The sequence below is a fragment of the Metopolophium dirhodum genome, chromosome 6 (genome assembly GCF_019925205.1).
Source record: "Metopolophium dirhodum isolate CAU chromosome 6, ASM1992520v1, whole genome shotgun sequence".
NCBI lineage: Eukaryota > Metazoa > Arthropoda > Insecta > Hemiptera > Aphididae > Metopolophium > Metopolophium dirhodum.
The window spans coordinates 23,174,800-23,192,362 of NC_083565.1; the positions used below are offsets into that span (position 1 = coordinate 23,174,800).

Below are 17,563 nucleotides of genomic sequence, written 5' to 3' on the forward strand. Positions count from 1 at the left end.
GTTTTAAGGCTGCTGTAAGATCAATTTATGAGAATCCTTGCATTTAATTGTTAGGATTATTTGATATGAATAATTATTTTATAGAAGGTACTTATTTATAGGTAAGTCGATCAGAAACTATATTTACACTGAATAATGTTAATAGTAAAAAGCTATTAAAATAACTATTATTTGTATTTATTTGTTAATAATAATTAAAACTTAAATATTAGCAGTAATCTTGTTCCTTTCACAAAATGTTTTTTAATTATTTTTACGAAGACGGTCTCGCGTATTTTATACATTGCGCTTTTGGGATTAAACTTATAAATGCTTCTACGTAACCCAGTTAACAGATTGTCCGTGGCAATAAATATTTAATTTAAGCCTAAAAAGTAAATGTAAAATAGTAATAATATGAAAACAAACTTACGCGTAAGCATCGACTCTTCCGGTGAAACCTAGCTAGAGTGCCGCCGCCGCCGAAGAAACTATATTTATCCATCTTCATCTCGCTCTGAACTGAAACTTGAAAGTATCAAAATATATTATGAAAATAACCTGAATACCTGATCATAACGAAATATGTGAGTTTGTGTTAGAACTTACAATATAATGTATACGGCTCATAACTGTCGGTCTATATCGATGGCTTATTACTTATTTGTTCACTGAAATTATTAAAATTGTTTATCGTCGCCGACGAATGTCGACAATTGACGATTGCCATAGATATTATAAAATATATTATTTACTATGATAAATCCATAGAACTTTATATTATACTAAGTATCTATACAGTCTATTGATAAATATTAAATCGAATGTACTTTTACAGAAAGTACTTTGTGATCAGCAATGTACCTATTCTGGTTATCTATTTCAGTTATAGTTTGCATGCCAAATGACTACCGGGATTTAAATAAAAAAATGTGATTTATAGGTAATCTATTGGCTATTGATCTATTATAAAATAGAAATTTAACCTATACCAATAATATCACGTTTTAACAAAATCAATTTTAGTTTTTGGTATAACTTTAAGTCAAATGATCGTAGATAGCTAAGGTACATGCAATTTCCCCTGATTGTTTATAATATCATTTTCTATACACCACCAAAATATTTTGACTTGTTTTGGCTGTTTGCGGGCATTTTCAGTTTCCATTTTTTTTAGTTTTATTTTCTATAAATGTCAATAAAGTTTTAGTAGTGGGGTCAAAAAGCATGAACATTTAATAAAAGGCTCCTGATATATTGTTACAATAACAGGTGAAATTTTTTAAAATAAATAGGCACAATTTATGAACTTTAAAATTGAAAAATGATATTTCAACTTTTGTAGCTAAGGTTTGAAATTTGAAAACAAAGTTCCAGGTAAATAGATTATTCTGTAACCAAAAAATCTAAAAAATTTTTTTAGAAAAAACACAGTTTTTCTTATACCTAGTTATTTTATATTTTTATAATCAAATTGGACGAAATCAGATATTTAAACAAAGAAGAACGATTGTAGTTCGTGCTATACCTATTTTAAAAATATTATTCGTGGGTAATTGAAACGACTAAAATATATTATTATATACAAATATGACAATAAACAAATAATAATAATTCAACTTAACCGTATCTATTCATACGTTGCAGATCACAAAGATTTCTGTAAAAGAACACACAATTTATCAATTGACCATATAGGTACTGAGTATTATATAAGTTTAATGGATTTATCATAATATACCTAATATATTTTGTATCATCTATGATAATCGCCAATAATTATCGACATTAGTCGGAAACGATTAACAATTCTTTGATAATTTCGGTGAACAAAAAAAATAAAATGAGCCAACAATAGACGGACAGTTTGTTAAGCAGTAGGAATATATAATATTAAAATATAAGTTTATACCACGAACTCGCACATTTGAGTGCGTTCAGGTTATTTTCATAAAATAGATACTTTCAAATTTCAGTTCAGAGTACTTTTTAAACTTGAATTATATATTTATTGCCACGGACAATCTTTTTACTGAATGACGTATCGTCATCTGGTATGTGGTGATGGAATTACTAGAAAAAATTATGTAAATAAAAATTTAAAAAACAACAAAATACCTAGGTACTCAATTGAAGCTTCTAACGCAAAGACCATACTGTGGCATCCACTCACTTCCGTCGCAAGATACCTAGATTGCATTGCTATACACAATATATGAATTATGTAGGTATCCTAGCTGGGCCCTATCTAGTTGATGTTATGAACTGTGAATTATTGCTTGTCAATGAATGGTTTTATAGAATGACACACAGAGTTTAAAATCACGATAATTATTATATGATAAAAATAAAATAAATCAAACATTTAATAATTTTAATATATTTTTCTTAATCAATTATATAACATACATTTTATCTATGTCATTATAGGACCATCAAGAACAGGTTTATCCACAAATTTCACGGACAAATCTTGAGATGTACCTTCAAGTTCTAATATCACTAGTGTATTGGCATAAGGTGATGGTTTTAAAAAAGGAGCTGGCACATAAAGTGTAACTTGAGGTCCACCAAGTGGCCAATACCGACCAAGGTTTACATTGTTTAAAAACACTACACCCTGTAAATATCGAATATTATTTTTTAAATTGTAAATATGTGGATAAAAGTCGACTTAACAGTATTAACTTGTAAGAACACACCTTTGTCCAGCCTGAAGTGTCCAAATAAGTGTCTAAACATTTTGTATAGTTAACTGTTAATGTAAACTGTGTTTTATAAAATGCTGGTAATTTAACACTGTTGACGTTTTCAACTGATTTGATTGAAGAAATCCATGATGTACCATTCAAAGGATATGCAGTCATTTTCCAAGGGCTTAATATTTTATTTCCGAGAATCACTTGATCAAAAATTCCCTAGAAAATATAATTAGTATTATTTTACATACAATATTTTAATTCAGTAATTATACTCAGTTGGTAGTTAAAATAAATATAATACAATCTAATTCAGTGATTGTAAATATTACCACTTTTGTTTCTAAAAAGGTAATGTAACCACTCGCCAGTCTGTACACAATTTATCAAATATTAACTTCTATGGTAACTGGTAAGCATTATATTATACTATAATACTATAGTATACTATTATAAATTATACTATTTCAGTCTCAGACCATGAATAAAATAATTTATTGTCAGCTATTATTATCTTCCTATCTTCAATTAAGTCTCCAAAATTCATCCTTCCCTGATTCTCAATTAAAATGCTTAGGTTTTGAACAGTACGGTTAATGTTTAAGCTTATTGTAGTATTAGCTTTCAACCGATTCATAGTACCCACTTGTACCTAAAAAAAAATTTGAACACTCATGTTTCTAAAACTATAACTGCAATGTAACTTTACTTGATCCAGGTAAATGATTGCTCGATCTCTAACCGTGTTCACAGTTAGGTTTACTGGATTTTCAACATTTTTTTGATCATCTGTTAATGTTGTTTCATACATTACAAAACCAGTGTTAATATCTAAGTCCTCAAACGGTAAAGGAACATCACTGATCACTGGTTTAATACGTTGAGCAACCTTTTCAAATATGCTAACCAAAGGTCTTAAATAGAATTTTCCATAGGCACCTTTGGGTGCGGGATTTGGTGATATCTCGTTTGTCACAGCATATTTCTTAAAAATAATTAATTAATAAACCGTATATGTATATTGGATAGTTAACTGTTATTAAAACTCACGGCTTCTTCAAGTGTCTGTTTAATTTTGAAATACTTTTCTGTAGGGTCTACAGCTTCATCCAATGGAGCATTATAATCGTATGAGGTCAACTGTGGTAAGTATCCAATACTTTCTTTGGTGTCATTTGTATTCGCTCCCGATGTGAATCCAAAATTTGTACCGAAAATTTTAAACGAAGCATTAATTGCCAACATTACTTTCATTTGTTTTACAACATCGATGGGGTTGACTATAGATACTGATTCTTGCCAATTAGTTAACCAACCGGGATAGAACTCTGAGTTCACTAGTGGACCTCCTTTTTGAACCTTTCTCATGAAATCAAAACATTGAGAAGCTAAAACAAACATATAAAAATATACTATAATTCAAATCTGCAATAAATTTAATATTTATTAATTCAATTTTATAAATTGCCACGTCTTTCAGTGTTTTGATGATATTTTTAAATTTTTTCACACATCAAATAATCTACTTTGACTTTTTGTAATACTAACCGTTTGATGAAATTCCAAAATCTACAGTTGCGTTTCTGGAATAACGCCACAGTCAAAGTATGACTGACCCCACATCCATCAATTGTAAAAAGCGCAGCCTTATTTTTTATATAACTCCTAAATAAATCACGTATCCATAATTTATACCCGGAATCGAAGGCATAAAAACTTCCATACTCATTTTCTACCTAATGAAATTTATATATATTTTTTTCATCCTTGATTGACAATAGAACATTAAAGATATCTACCAGGCAATCAGAAAAAAATTCCCAAAATATTAAAAAATAATTTCTGAAAAAATTTCTAACGCTGTATAAGAACAAATAAATGTGGAATTGTGAAAATACAAAAACAAAAATGATTATATATACTTACTCGTTATGAGTTATTACTTGTTAAATTCCTGTTCGGTTTTTAATGTAGTATTAAAATATAATTTTGATCTGCAACATCATATTATGATTCAAGTTATTAACTTTGCTTATTAAAACTGCTTAGTACTGCTTACTTTCAACTTTTATCACTATTTTGTCACTAAGTCAATAACGTTCCGAAAAGTGCAAAAACTAGGATTTACCACATTGTGACTAAAGTGATGAGTACTGACTGTTTTAAAACACTAATACCTTAAATATATCTTTAACATTAATTTAAATATCACAGTTGGATTAATTTAATTATACCTTAACGGAACCAGTACCGGTTTTTCAAATTTTCCTCAATTCTATAAAATTTGAAAATTATTACGAAGTTCAAACTAAAATGTCCCGAAACTTAAACAGAAAAAACTATTCAAAATATTTAGTTCATTAAAGAATGATTATTCATGGGGCACCAAATTATCAATTTTCAAGTCAATACAAAATATTCAACTAAAGTTACAGTACTAAAAATGTTTAAAAAATTCGGCTAGAGTTAAAATTATAAAAAAAAATTGAAGGAAGGTGTTGGCGCCCGCCGGCAAATGCATTTTAGAATACAAAAAAAAATTTATATAAATTATATTGTTGGATTACACATTACAAACATCAAACTAAAATCTCCAAAATCTTAAACAGAAAAAACTATTCAAAATATTTAGTTCATTAAAGAATTATTCAAAGGGTACCAGATTGTTAATGTTTAAAAAATTTGGCTAGAGTTAAAATCATAAAAAAAAAATTGAAGGGAGGTGTTGGCGCCCGCAGGCAAATTGATTTTAGAAAACAAAAATAAAAGTTTGGAAAAAATTTGACAGTAGAAACACACATTACGAAGTTCAAACTAAAATGCCCCGAAACTTAAACAGAATAAACTATTCAAAATATTTAGTTCATTAAAGAATGATTATTCATGGGGCACCAAATTATCAATTTTCAAGTCAATACAAATTATTCAACTAGAGTTACAGTACTAAAAAAAAAAATTGAAGAGAGGTGTTGGCGCTGTAGTAAACCCAAAAGCCATTATACTATTTTAAATAAAATAAGTAAAATAATAAATTATACATAGTATAATTTATGAGTAGAAACGTAGGTATTAATATAATCCTAAATAACATAATCCTAAAGGGCTAAGTAGATTGCGCACATCTGTTGGTCACTATGTAGCGTACTGTAAAAGAGGGCCTAACAATTGGGAATTATTTGATGACACTATCAAAAAGTCAAAAGCAGTCAATCAAAATACAGTTGTATTGTGTGAGCTTCTGATTTATACAGTATAATAAAATAAATTATCAAAGCATTTGTATACCATAAAATGTACAAATAAAACATTTTGATTAACTGAATTCAAATTGTATAGGTACTACATTAAAATAACTTGACAATAAATTGTTATCTATTTAAAAAAATTCCAACCTCCAAGTGTAACCAATTTTAAAAAATAAAATTTAATAAGACTGTTTACGAAATTTCTATTAAACGTTTGAAAAACTCTGTGTAAAGTTCTAATAAATACTTAAATATAATACTGCAGAAGTGTAATGAGTGGGGAATAAAATACTTCATACCTGTACTTATACAATAGGTGCCTATACCAATGGAGGTAGGAGGTATTTTATGATTCAACCAGCTTCAGCTGCCTGAGAAGAGGCCGAAAACTTATTAAATTGGGATAATAAAGCAAAATTATATGTTGATTTTGATTCAACGTGGATGCGTCTGAGTAAAACTAAAGTTAAATTAATTAAAATATCAAATGGGGAACTTTATTTCAAAATTTTCTTAACCAGAAATTACGTTTCGAAAACCTTTAATTTAAAAATATAAACTTGGTGCAACTCGAATTTAACTTTGTACACAGTTTTGTATTATTACCAAAATTAAAATCTTAGATTTAAAAAGAAAAATTTTTACGAATTCTCAACTCAAAATAATTTGCTAACTTTCGTGATTTTTGAACTTTAAATGCTTATAAAAAAAACGCGCGAAATAGTCGAACGTGGTTTGTTCGCGAACCAGACACGTGCGAATTTCCGGGTATATCGTGCAAATTCGTGCTAATCACGTGCTACATTTTGGTATATCGAGTTTGTTATTATTTTTAATTTTTCACGTTGGGTGGTGCTGGTGAGACGTCTCTCCAGCACCGCACATCATTTTTTGTCATAGAGTTGTATACTTTGTCATGCAAATTTTGGCGATAGTCATGCAAATTCATGCTAATTACATGCTAATTTCCTGTAAAAAAAAATTGTAAAATGTTTGAATGGGTGGTGCTGGAGAGACGTTCGTCTTAAAAATTCTGGGGGGCTACAGCACACCTAACAAAACTATTAATTTAAAATAACCTATAAACGCCTTATATCTAAATAAATAAGGAATATTTTTTGGAGGGGTCTGAATCGTAGTTGGGGGGTGGGGGCTATAGCCTCCCTCTCCCCTCCCCTGTAGTTTTGCCTCTATACATGGGCCCTATATATTTGGTCGCACACCCACCAATATGTACCAAGTTGCGGCACTGATTATGACTTACATATTTTAATTTTATTGATGGACCGTTTGACCATTAATTATACCTACCTATACTGTATTGTTAATACTTATTACTTAATAGTTATTAAGAATAGGTATTTTAAAATATTAGCGATTGGCATATTATTAAAATAATTATTTATTGGTTATAGTACGCACTTAACTACTTAAGGTGTTGCATTTGAACCCCCTAACATTTTACGTAAGTGGGTACTGGGTACTGGGTAGTGTGATCCAGACCCCCCCCCCCCCCCATTGACTCGTGCTCGTACATGTTAAATATTGTGTTTTTACATGATTAAGAAAAACAAATTTTATTACACGATACGAAAGAATTTGTAAAAAATTTTCGAAGCTTCAGTTATCAACATTTTCAACTATATCGTGGTTTTTTTTGTTATCAGTTTCGTACCGAAAACGGTTGAAAAATACAGAGTTCATTTTTTAATTCAAATATTTTGTAGTTTTGTACATTGCCAGTAACTACAGACACTCCAGAGAGATCTTTTTCGTCCTTAAAAAGGTTGAAAAGTTATGTAAGGTCAACAATGAATGAAGTAATGTATTTTAGGAAATTTTTTTATTAAAGTTGTAATTTATAACATATTAGATTCTGAACGGAGCGATAAAGCTAGTGGTTTTAAGCTAGAGTTTTTTTTTTATCCTGTATACAAAATTTCTACCAGAAGGAGTGCTTCGATTTCAATATGTAGTATTTTATCTTTTAGAAAATTGGATCAAGATGGTACTTTAGGGAGGTAATTTTTGGATTTACTCAATAGTTATTTAATGCCATCACCACAAAAACCACCAACAAATAACAAAAAACCGCTAAAAATGGGATTTAAATTTCTAACGCTTTGTGTATCAACTGTATCACCATAGAAACGAATAAAAATAAAATATTTCAATAATAATTCAACTTACAGGCTATAATAAATAATAACAATATAAAATATCCAGACTGGCAAACCGTCTCCGCTCAGAATCGTTTTTCTTTTACAATGATATTATATCATTGAATTCAAGTTTAATGCAATCCATTATACATTGACCCACTTGTAACCTACTGTACAGAAGAACGACATCCACTTACCCGATTTTTTTAAATTTTTTTTGTACATATTATTATTTAATAATCACAAACTCAAAAATTTTAAATCGTATTATAAATATGGTATATTTATTTAATAAAGACTAATTAGGTGGGGGGGCTTAGCCCCCCGTGGCTCTGTTTTCCGTAAATTATCAGGACCATCCCCATGACAAATTCCTATAAATACGCCACTGAATTAGGCGGCAGCAACGAAATTGCATATTGATTACATAATATAATTGCTTATTTAAGCTTATCAAAGACACATGAGAATTACCTATATATGTATTTTTATTGACACAAGATCATGTCTATTTTTATAATATTCAGAGAAAATATTATATTGTGTACCTACCTATACTAAGAAATTATTGTCACGATGATACATTGGTAGGTAATTACAAATTGATAATTAATAGTTGGAATATATTTATATTTAGACACATGCGGAGACGAGCATGACGTATTTGGTTTGTACTCTGTATGTAGGTATATTGTATTTGTATATATATAATAATATAATATAATATGTACGTACTATCTGATCCCGTGCACTTCGTTGCCCGTTAAATATCCAACTCTATATGACTCAAACTTTGTTCAATTCGTTATTTAATATTCGGCGTATGGTGTTCAAAATTTATCTTAACTTCCCGGAAAAAAAATTCTGATTCGCAGCACTATATTATCAGGGAGGCCTGTGGTGGATCGCGGTCCTCGTGCTGTTTGAACGTAAGTGTATGATTTAACTCTAAAGTATCAAAGTTATACCAAGTTTGTTGTATTCCACAAATAGAGAAATTAATATAATCAATTAATACAAAATCCTAACATAATCTAACAGTACTAAAATCCTTTAAATAAAAAAAAACCAAATTAAACCATTTTTAATTTAGCCTATATTTTTGCTAGAGGTCTAATCTACACACAAACATTAATTTATTGATTAATTGTTTTTTTAAATTCTGAGCGAAGCGATGAATGTATTTTTTTTATTTTTGTGTCTGTCATCACCTTTTAGGACAGTAAAAGTGCTTGGATTTTCTTCAATAGTAACTTTTCTGATAGGAAAGTGAATCTAGTTGGTACTTTGGGGGGTCAAAAGTAAAAATTTCCCAGTAGTTTTCACAAGCGACGTGAAAAACAAAAGAAAAATTAAGGAAAAACGGGAATTTTTACGCAAAATCTGTTTTCGAGAAAATCGATTTTGGTTTTTGGTGTAACTCTAAAACAAATGACCGTAGGGACATGAAATTTTGACTGAATGTTTATATTAGCATTTTCTATACACCATAAAATGTTGAAAATATTTTGACTCTTTTTGAGCTGTTTACGGACATTGTCAGTTTTCAATTTTTTTAGTTTTTTTTTCTATAAATATCAATAAATTTTTATTTGTTGGGTAAAAAAGCGTGAAAATTTAATATAAGGCTCCTGATATATCGTTCTAATAGCAGTTGAAAAATATTAAAAATACATTAGCACAATTTTTTTTTATAAGCATTTAAAGTTCAAATTTTGACAACATTTATCAAATTTATAATTTATTAATTATTTTGTAGTTAAAAATTTATAAATTTTTAACTTTTATGGCTAAGGATTGAAAATTTAAAACAAGGCTCCACGTAAATAGGTTATATATAAATTACTTTATTCACAATATCATCAAATATACTTGGTAAAATCATAGGCTGACTGACCGTTTTCGCTCAGAATCGTTTTTCTTATACAATGATATTATATCATTGAATTCAAATTTAACACCATCCATTACAGTGACCCACTTGTAACCTACCATACAGCAGAGCGACATCCACTTATCCACCTTTTTTTTTTTTGCTTTACTAAATAATTATAATAATTGTTTGAATTATTTATTGTTTGAATGTTATTTATTGTCAGCCAGCGACTATTTCTTACTAAAAAACGTATAGGTGTACAATTTACACTTTTTTAAAAATTAAAATTAAAATTAAAAAATTTCACACAATATATCTTTATAAATTGTATCCTATATGTTATTCTGATGTATAAGCTATATTGTTGTAAAGTTTCATTAAAATCCATTCAGTAGTTTTTACGTGAAAGAGTACCAAACATAGGTACTTACAAACTTTCGCGTTTATAATATTAGTAGGATGTATATTGTATTATTGTATGTATACTCAGGGCCGGATCTAGGGGGGGGAAGTCAGGGATTTATCCCCGGGCGTATAATTTTCGTGGGCGTATTTTTAAGGTTTGAAATTTGTAAATTAAAATTTTAAAATTGACTTTAAAACAAAAGTCAAAACTTGGTTCAAATAATATTTTACAGAAAATGTGTAATATTGGATATGCGAATAAAATAAAATAATTTTTTTTTTAATCGAGATAAATTATATCTAATAACATTGATTTAAAAATTAAAAAGGACAATTATGAAATAGGTATACGCAGTGTCGTGGAAATACCCGTCCGCATCTGTCAGTGCGCGAGAGTGACACGCCTTAGTCTATCATAGATTCATAGATTACACTTAGTTAAACTCTCCGATTAGTGACATATTAAAGTATGGTATAAATTACATCGTTTTCTTGCATATAATATATTATGTAGATACTAGATACAGCCCCCCCCCCCCCCCAATTAGTCGTGTTATTGCATAAACCTTAAATAATAAAAGGCAAAGTAAAAACCATGATATTTTAGGAAACTTTTAGTGAAATATTTTTCCTATTCTTATTATTAATTATCAGGGTTGGGATTTTATAGCACTTAAAATTGCATAAATATGCGCTAAAATATGCAAAAAAAAAGAAATTTATTAATTAATAATTTTAAAATGTATAGAAATACATATTGAATAATAAACATTACTTTGATATGTAATTTATCTTTTATTAAAAATCTTTTAAATCTAACATTTTTTTAATATAAAAAAAATATATATTTTAAAAACATTATTTTTGAAATGTTTTAATATTTATTAAACGTGTAAAAAACATTTCATTGTTACTTGGGCCGATTTCAAAAATATTATTCACTCGAATTGCTTCCTAAGAGGGTCACTACCTACTCTTGTACTGTAATCGCCTGCGATAGCTATAATTGATCGATTTATAAAAAAATATATCAAACATAATTTAGATGAAAAATCATTCTGTTATACAGTCAAAAACTTAAGTTTGTATAAAATAAATGTTGTTTTTTATTCGTGTCAGGCGCATAGTATAACAGTAATAATAATAATGATATAAGTTGTATAGTGTAAAATAATATAAACAGTATAAAATAAAATAAACAAAAAAAAAAATAAATAAAATTAACAAATAAATGTTGTAATAAATAGACAAACACAGCAGTAATAATTGATAATATTAAAAATAATTTTGCTAGTCGTTCAGAGATCTGTTCTAAAGCTTTTCGTTTCAATTTGTTGCTGAGTATCTGTCTGTTAATTTTTTGCTCTGAATCTTTCGCACAATCGTGATTAAGTTTACTATTTTCGAACTGGATTTTATTGCGTTGATCGGTTTTCAAATAGACTGTACATATTTTTTTCGTACATGTCCACCGTTTAATGTCAATAGCTAATTATTTTTTGTATCCAAACTTAAAACCATCACATATTATAATGGTTAGGTTAGGTATATTAGGCACATATTATAATGATTAATGGTTTTACCCTTTTCGCTGATCTCGCTTATCACGTTCATTTTTATAAAAATGTATGTATACTATATAATAACGTGTTATTTATCGTGGTTGCGAAAACGAAACTGATTGTGTTGAACTGGTGATGATAGACTAATCACTAATCGCGGATAAGATTATTGCATTCGAAAAATTAATCTGTCTGGTAAATTATACTGTCTTAAACATTTTATTTTTGACCATTACGGAATAATATAATAATCGATAGTACACGTACAACTATCGATATATTAATTAATATTCCAGGTGTGTCATGTGAGGCAATTCGAGTAGACCATTTGGGTATACTCGAATATTGCCTCCGAAAACGCCGGGAGGCAATTCAAGTAAAAAAAGGTCACCTACCTAAGTTTAGGAGGCAATTCGAGTGTCACATATACATTTTATCGATAAGTTATAATCCATGATAAAGTAAATTTCATGTTATAATCATTATATTACAATTTACAGTACATCACATTTTTGTTTCATTGTATTTTTTCCGTATTTAGGTACATAATATTAAGTTTAGATTGTAACAAATATTAAAAATGAAAAATGTATAATATTGTTATGTTGCAAATTAATATTGTTCTTTTACATGAAGCTTTTTATATTAAAAGTAAGCAATGGATACCTAATTTAGATTTGTTAATAAATAATTTATACATGTTATTATTATCAATATTATTTTTATTCTAAGCCTGAAACTTGGAAATATTTTCCACATATTTTAGCTTTAAATACACCATTAAGAAGTGCTTCTAAACTATTACTTGATTAGTTTAAAATCGTTTAAATTATTTGTGGTAAATAAATTATTGGTCCAGTATATTGCAAAAGGTTTTGTAAGTGTTGGTCCTCATAATACTGTGTGAGTGCGCTTGATTTTCCGTAAAAAAAATACTAATTCTGGTAATCTCCCTGAGATTGGCGTATTTTTTTTAATTTTCCCCGGGTGTTAAAAAGCTAAGATCCGGCCCTGTGTATACTGTATGTATGTATCGTGTATGTATGTATGTATGTATGTATGTATGTATGTATGTATGTATGTATGTATGTATGTATGTATGTATGTATGTATGTATAATGTATGTATGTTGTATGTATATGTAATATGTGTGCATTTTGTGAAGGAAAAGGAACTTAATATTATTACTGTTGTATAATTAATATCAATATATCATAATCCCATATTATAGTTTCAATTCTAAAATCTAAAAACAACAACCGATCGGCGATCAGCACAGTGGCGTAGACATGAGTTCTGAAAGGGAGGGGGGATAAAAAAAAACAACATAATTAAATGGGAGAGGAAAATTTGAAAATCCCCCACCCTCTCAAAACTTTTTACTAAGGTAATAAAAAGCAAATGGGGAGGGAGGGGGGGTGGAGCTGACCCCCACGTCACCCCTTGTCTACGCCACTGGATCGGCTCTCTTATTTATTAATTATTATTGATTTCCGACTTCTTCCTGGCCGTCGCGTACTCGTGTACGGTGTAACATTTTATTTTGTCGGCATGTTTCCATTAATTTTTGAATATGGATAATAAATTAATGTATTTTGTTAATCAATAAAAACTATCTTGATATTTTACAGAGTTTTAATTTGTATATGCATATAGGCGCAAATTGACTAAATTTTTTGGGGGGATTCAAGGCCCCCTCCCCATAGGCCATAATGCTTATTACCAATGAATATAAAAATTAGATCTTATTACTAGATTTTGAATTGGGGGACTAAGTCCCCCCCCAAGCTCCACTCCCCCCTATTTGCGCCAATGTGTATATTTACAAGTACAATTGTTTTTATAAAATATCCATAGACCTTATACTAATATAAACTATAAGGTCTATGAAAATATCTGTTACTTTATATTTGCAAATTATGTTGTTACCTACCTAGTTAATGAAAAGGGTTGTAACGATTAGAGTAAAACATATTCAGAGTAATATAACTAATATTTACATTAATAAAATATGTAAGGTAAGAATGGTAATTTGATAAAAATGTAACATAATGGACTTGCGAGAGGTTTTCTTTAAGTTATCTTTTTGGGCGGGTCAAAACTTTCCCCCACCCCCATAATTTAAAACTGAAATGATACCACTGACTATAGTTTATAGCAGTGGTTCCTAATTAGTATGAAGGCACAGACCACTAGCTAAAACTTAAATTAGTCCAGGGACCCCTCTTTTGTAAATACTTACTTTTCAATTTGAATAAATAAATTATCTGCCTTTTTCGCGGTAAATCGAGTTTCAATAATCCAAAAATACCCGGAATTTCAAACAACTACGAATTTAATAATTATTTTACTAATATAAAATAAAAATGAAAAATCATACAGTATAGTACATTACACGGACCCCCTAACATCAACACGTGGACCCCTGGGGAAACACGGAACACCAATATTGGGAACCACTGGCCTATATAGACTATAGACTTTAGTCCATCGTCATTCATCAATCAAGAGAAAATTTTTTATCATATCTAAAGTTTATGTAAAATCAAGGTTAATTTGAGTTGTTATATACGACATAAAATTTAATAAATTTATGTATTTCATTATCATGCTCAGTAAAGTATTGTAAATTATTGATATACAATTGGATATATTTGAATATTTTGTACTTGCAGATGTATGAAAATGTCATATTTTGACTCGTGATTGTGATTTTAAATCATTGAATTCAAAATGGAACACATCCATTGAAGTGACTCATCTATATACACCGACTGTACAGCAGAGCATTCACCACTTACATACCTGTTTATATCTTAACTCAAATAAGTTGTAAGATATACATGATTTGTCTAACCTGTCCTGTCCGCAATTAGAATATCAACATTAGAAAGTCGTGGGTGTAGGCCGTAAGGTCTGAGTAGGGATGATACTGGTGTTATGTTTTTAATTAATATAGTTTCTGGATCCATTGATGCTCCAATGGTCAACGCTATTATCTAGAACTGGATTTCGAGTACCGTTATAGTGGATAATAACCCGAAAGAGATACCATATAGGTAACCTACCTATGGTAAGAACTATAAGTCTATAAATACCTAGAGGCTGATCCTCTTAAGGAAATGCATGTATCAGGCGAACCGTCATACATATTTTTGTAAAATCGTATTTTTAAATTATAATTTGTAGTAGGGTGTTTATGTAAAAATATCCTATTATTTAATAAAACAATAAAAGCTGTATGGCATTTATTTATTTAAATAATTTAAATTAAATAAACAAAAAAGAAAAAAACAAGAAAAATTATGAATAAAATGTAGAACGCAAAACTAGTCAACAAACAAATAGATTTTGACTTTTAGTTTAACTCTAAAAACCTAACCTAACCGAATGTTAATATTAACATTTCCTTACAAGAATACATTTTCAAAATATTTTGAGTCTTAGATTCTGAGCAGAGCGATGAATGTATTAATTTTACAATGATTTTTTTTTTTGTGTCCCATCACAGTTTGGGGCAGAAAAATTGCTTCGATTTTCTTCGTTAATTCAATTCAAATTTAACACTATCCATTACAGTGACCTATTTGTAACCTATTCTGTACAGTAGAGCGAAACAAACTTAACCCGCTTTTTAATTTTACAGGTAAGAAATCTTTAATTATTGGAAGTTGAAACTATATTTAGAGGTATCTCTAACCTATACTACTAATATTTTTATTTGTTTTAATTAAATGAATTGTTATTCTTATTTTTTTTATAATTCATATTTATTAGATATTACTAAATATGTATTTCAACTTCAAGTTTTAAAAATAAATTGATTGTATGAGACATTATTGCATTATAATAATATCATGCGACGCAGCCGACCCGAGTTCGATACCTCGGTCGCGGGCGGCATTTTTCTTCGAATAAGTCACGCGGTGTCCGGAGAACAAATGCCGCCATCCCCCACTCGGGCATGGCAGATACCTACGGGTGCCCAAATTAAAAATTCTGCCAAAAACAAACACACACGTGTAAACAAACCAACAGTACCCTCCCCTACAGTACCACAGGCTAATGACCTAGTAGTCGAAGCCTTAACCCTAATAAAAAAAAAAAAAATTATATTATATGATAGGTTATAGGTATATATGCTTTTGACATATCGACGACTATCAACAATTTCATGGTTGAGCCGTGGTTTTAACGGTAATAGTAGAGAGGACATTTTCACAGAAAATATTGGAGTTAAATAATATGAACTTGTAATAGTGAGCGAGTTGATTCAATAGCTACAATAGGTACTAAATATTAGAATAAAGTTTGAACTTTGTGAGACAAAAGGTTAGTTTAGAAGAGTGTCTCAGTGGATGCGTTTTCAAGGTGGACATGATGCAACTGGTTAATAGCATTGAACTATTCAACCACTTTTTATGGTCGTTTGCGAGGTCGAACGGTTTAACCAACCAAGAACGAAAATAATAAAATCGTCTGTCGAGGTTCATGGACTGAACATAGAACTAACCATAGGTACACCAGCACCTTTTAATCTTTTGAACCCACTGAGAACTAAACAATTTTAATAGGTGATCGGTACTTGAACAGTCGATTGTTTATTGAACCATAATAGTTCATAAATTATTGAACTTTACACCACGCACCAAATGTTCTCCTGCAATGAAACAAATGATTGCTACACGGTAGCTAAAACAATTTACTTGTCATAAACATTTTAAAAACCTATGCAATGCAAGAAGACAAGAAAAATATTTGTAAGTGTCGCAAAAATAAAATAAAATGTTGATTCTGAAATCATCTCTTTCAAAAGGTTGAGAACAACCGCTGATCCAGAGGACATCGTGATTAATAATAATTAATATTATATTTTAATAATTCCCATAAGACATATTATATAATCTTCCCAAAAATGTTTCAATTTTATCATTTCATTAAATAATTTTATAAATTGTTTTATAAAATACAAAATATTGTTTATTTCAATGTAGGTACCAGACTATTTGTTTTTTTTTTATAAAAGTAATATATAGGTAACATCAATATAACATTATTTATTTTTTAATAGTAATAATCTTATTTGACATCTCGACTTAAAGGTATTATAATTAACTTATATCTTGCAATTTTATTTTTGTATTTTTTAAACATGTTTTATTGCAAATTTTGCAATTTAAAACTGCAGGTCATGTTTTCTATAGGCACCTATATAATAATCTATTATCTATAATATAATATATTAGGTGTATAAGTCATTATTTATTACGAATATTGACCTATTTATATCATCCAATAGTTTATTCTTATCATTATCGGGCGTCTATAGCATCTTATTATTCTCTCTAAAATATTAAAATCTTTAAAACAAATAAACAATATATTATTATAATTAAAATAAGTGCTATGTTAAATTTTAAATGTGCTCGAGTTTTAGCCTTATTATTCAAACTAGTTAGTTGTAAACGCACGATTAAGGATATAGTATTTATCTGCTGACTGCGAATTTATTGTAATAATTATTGTTCGACTATTATGTTTAACGATAGTATGTAGTAGTATATTATTATATATTTATATGGTATAGTGTGTGAAGTTTGTTTTTGTCTTTGATTTTATTTCGACACCATATAAA

The 17,563-nt window shown here is 29.0% G+C and overlaps 1 protein-coding gene across 1 annotated transcript; it reads right to left on the bottom strand.

The window, feature by feature from the left end:
- Positions 1 to 2,349: 2,349 nt before the first annotated feature.
- Positions 2,350 to 4,407, bottom strand: LOC132947550 (beta-galactosidase-like). Its single transcript, XM_061017855.1, has 6 exons — positions 4,374 to 4,407; positions 3,729 to 4,066; positions 3,388 to 3,663; positions 3,184 to 3,330; positions 2,682 to 2,897; positions 2,350 to 2,599 (listed from the first exon to the last, which is right to left on the bottom strand). Exons 1-6 carry the CDS (start codon positions 4,405 to 4,407, stop codon positions 2,396 to 2,398), a joined length of 1,215 nt encoding a protein of 404 aa, XP_060873838.1. The 3' UTR covers positions 2,350 to 2,395.
- Between the last annotated feature and the right edge of the window lie 13,156 nt (positions 4,408 to 17,563).

Bases quoted from the DNA above. Each gene is read 5' to 3' on its own strand.
- LOC132947550 (XM_061017855.1), bottom strand. From the start codon at position 4,407: ATGAGTATGGAAGTTTTTATGCCTTCGATTCCGG. The intron at 3,664-3,728 runs GTGAGTTTTAAT...ATTATTTTTAAG, and splicing joins AACAGACACTTGAAGAAGCC to AAATATGCTGTGACAAACGA. The intron at 3,331-3,387 runs GTAAAGTTACAT...ATTTTTTTTTAG, and splicing joins CAATCATTTACCTGGATCAA to GTACAAGTGGGTACTATGAA.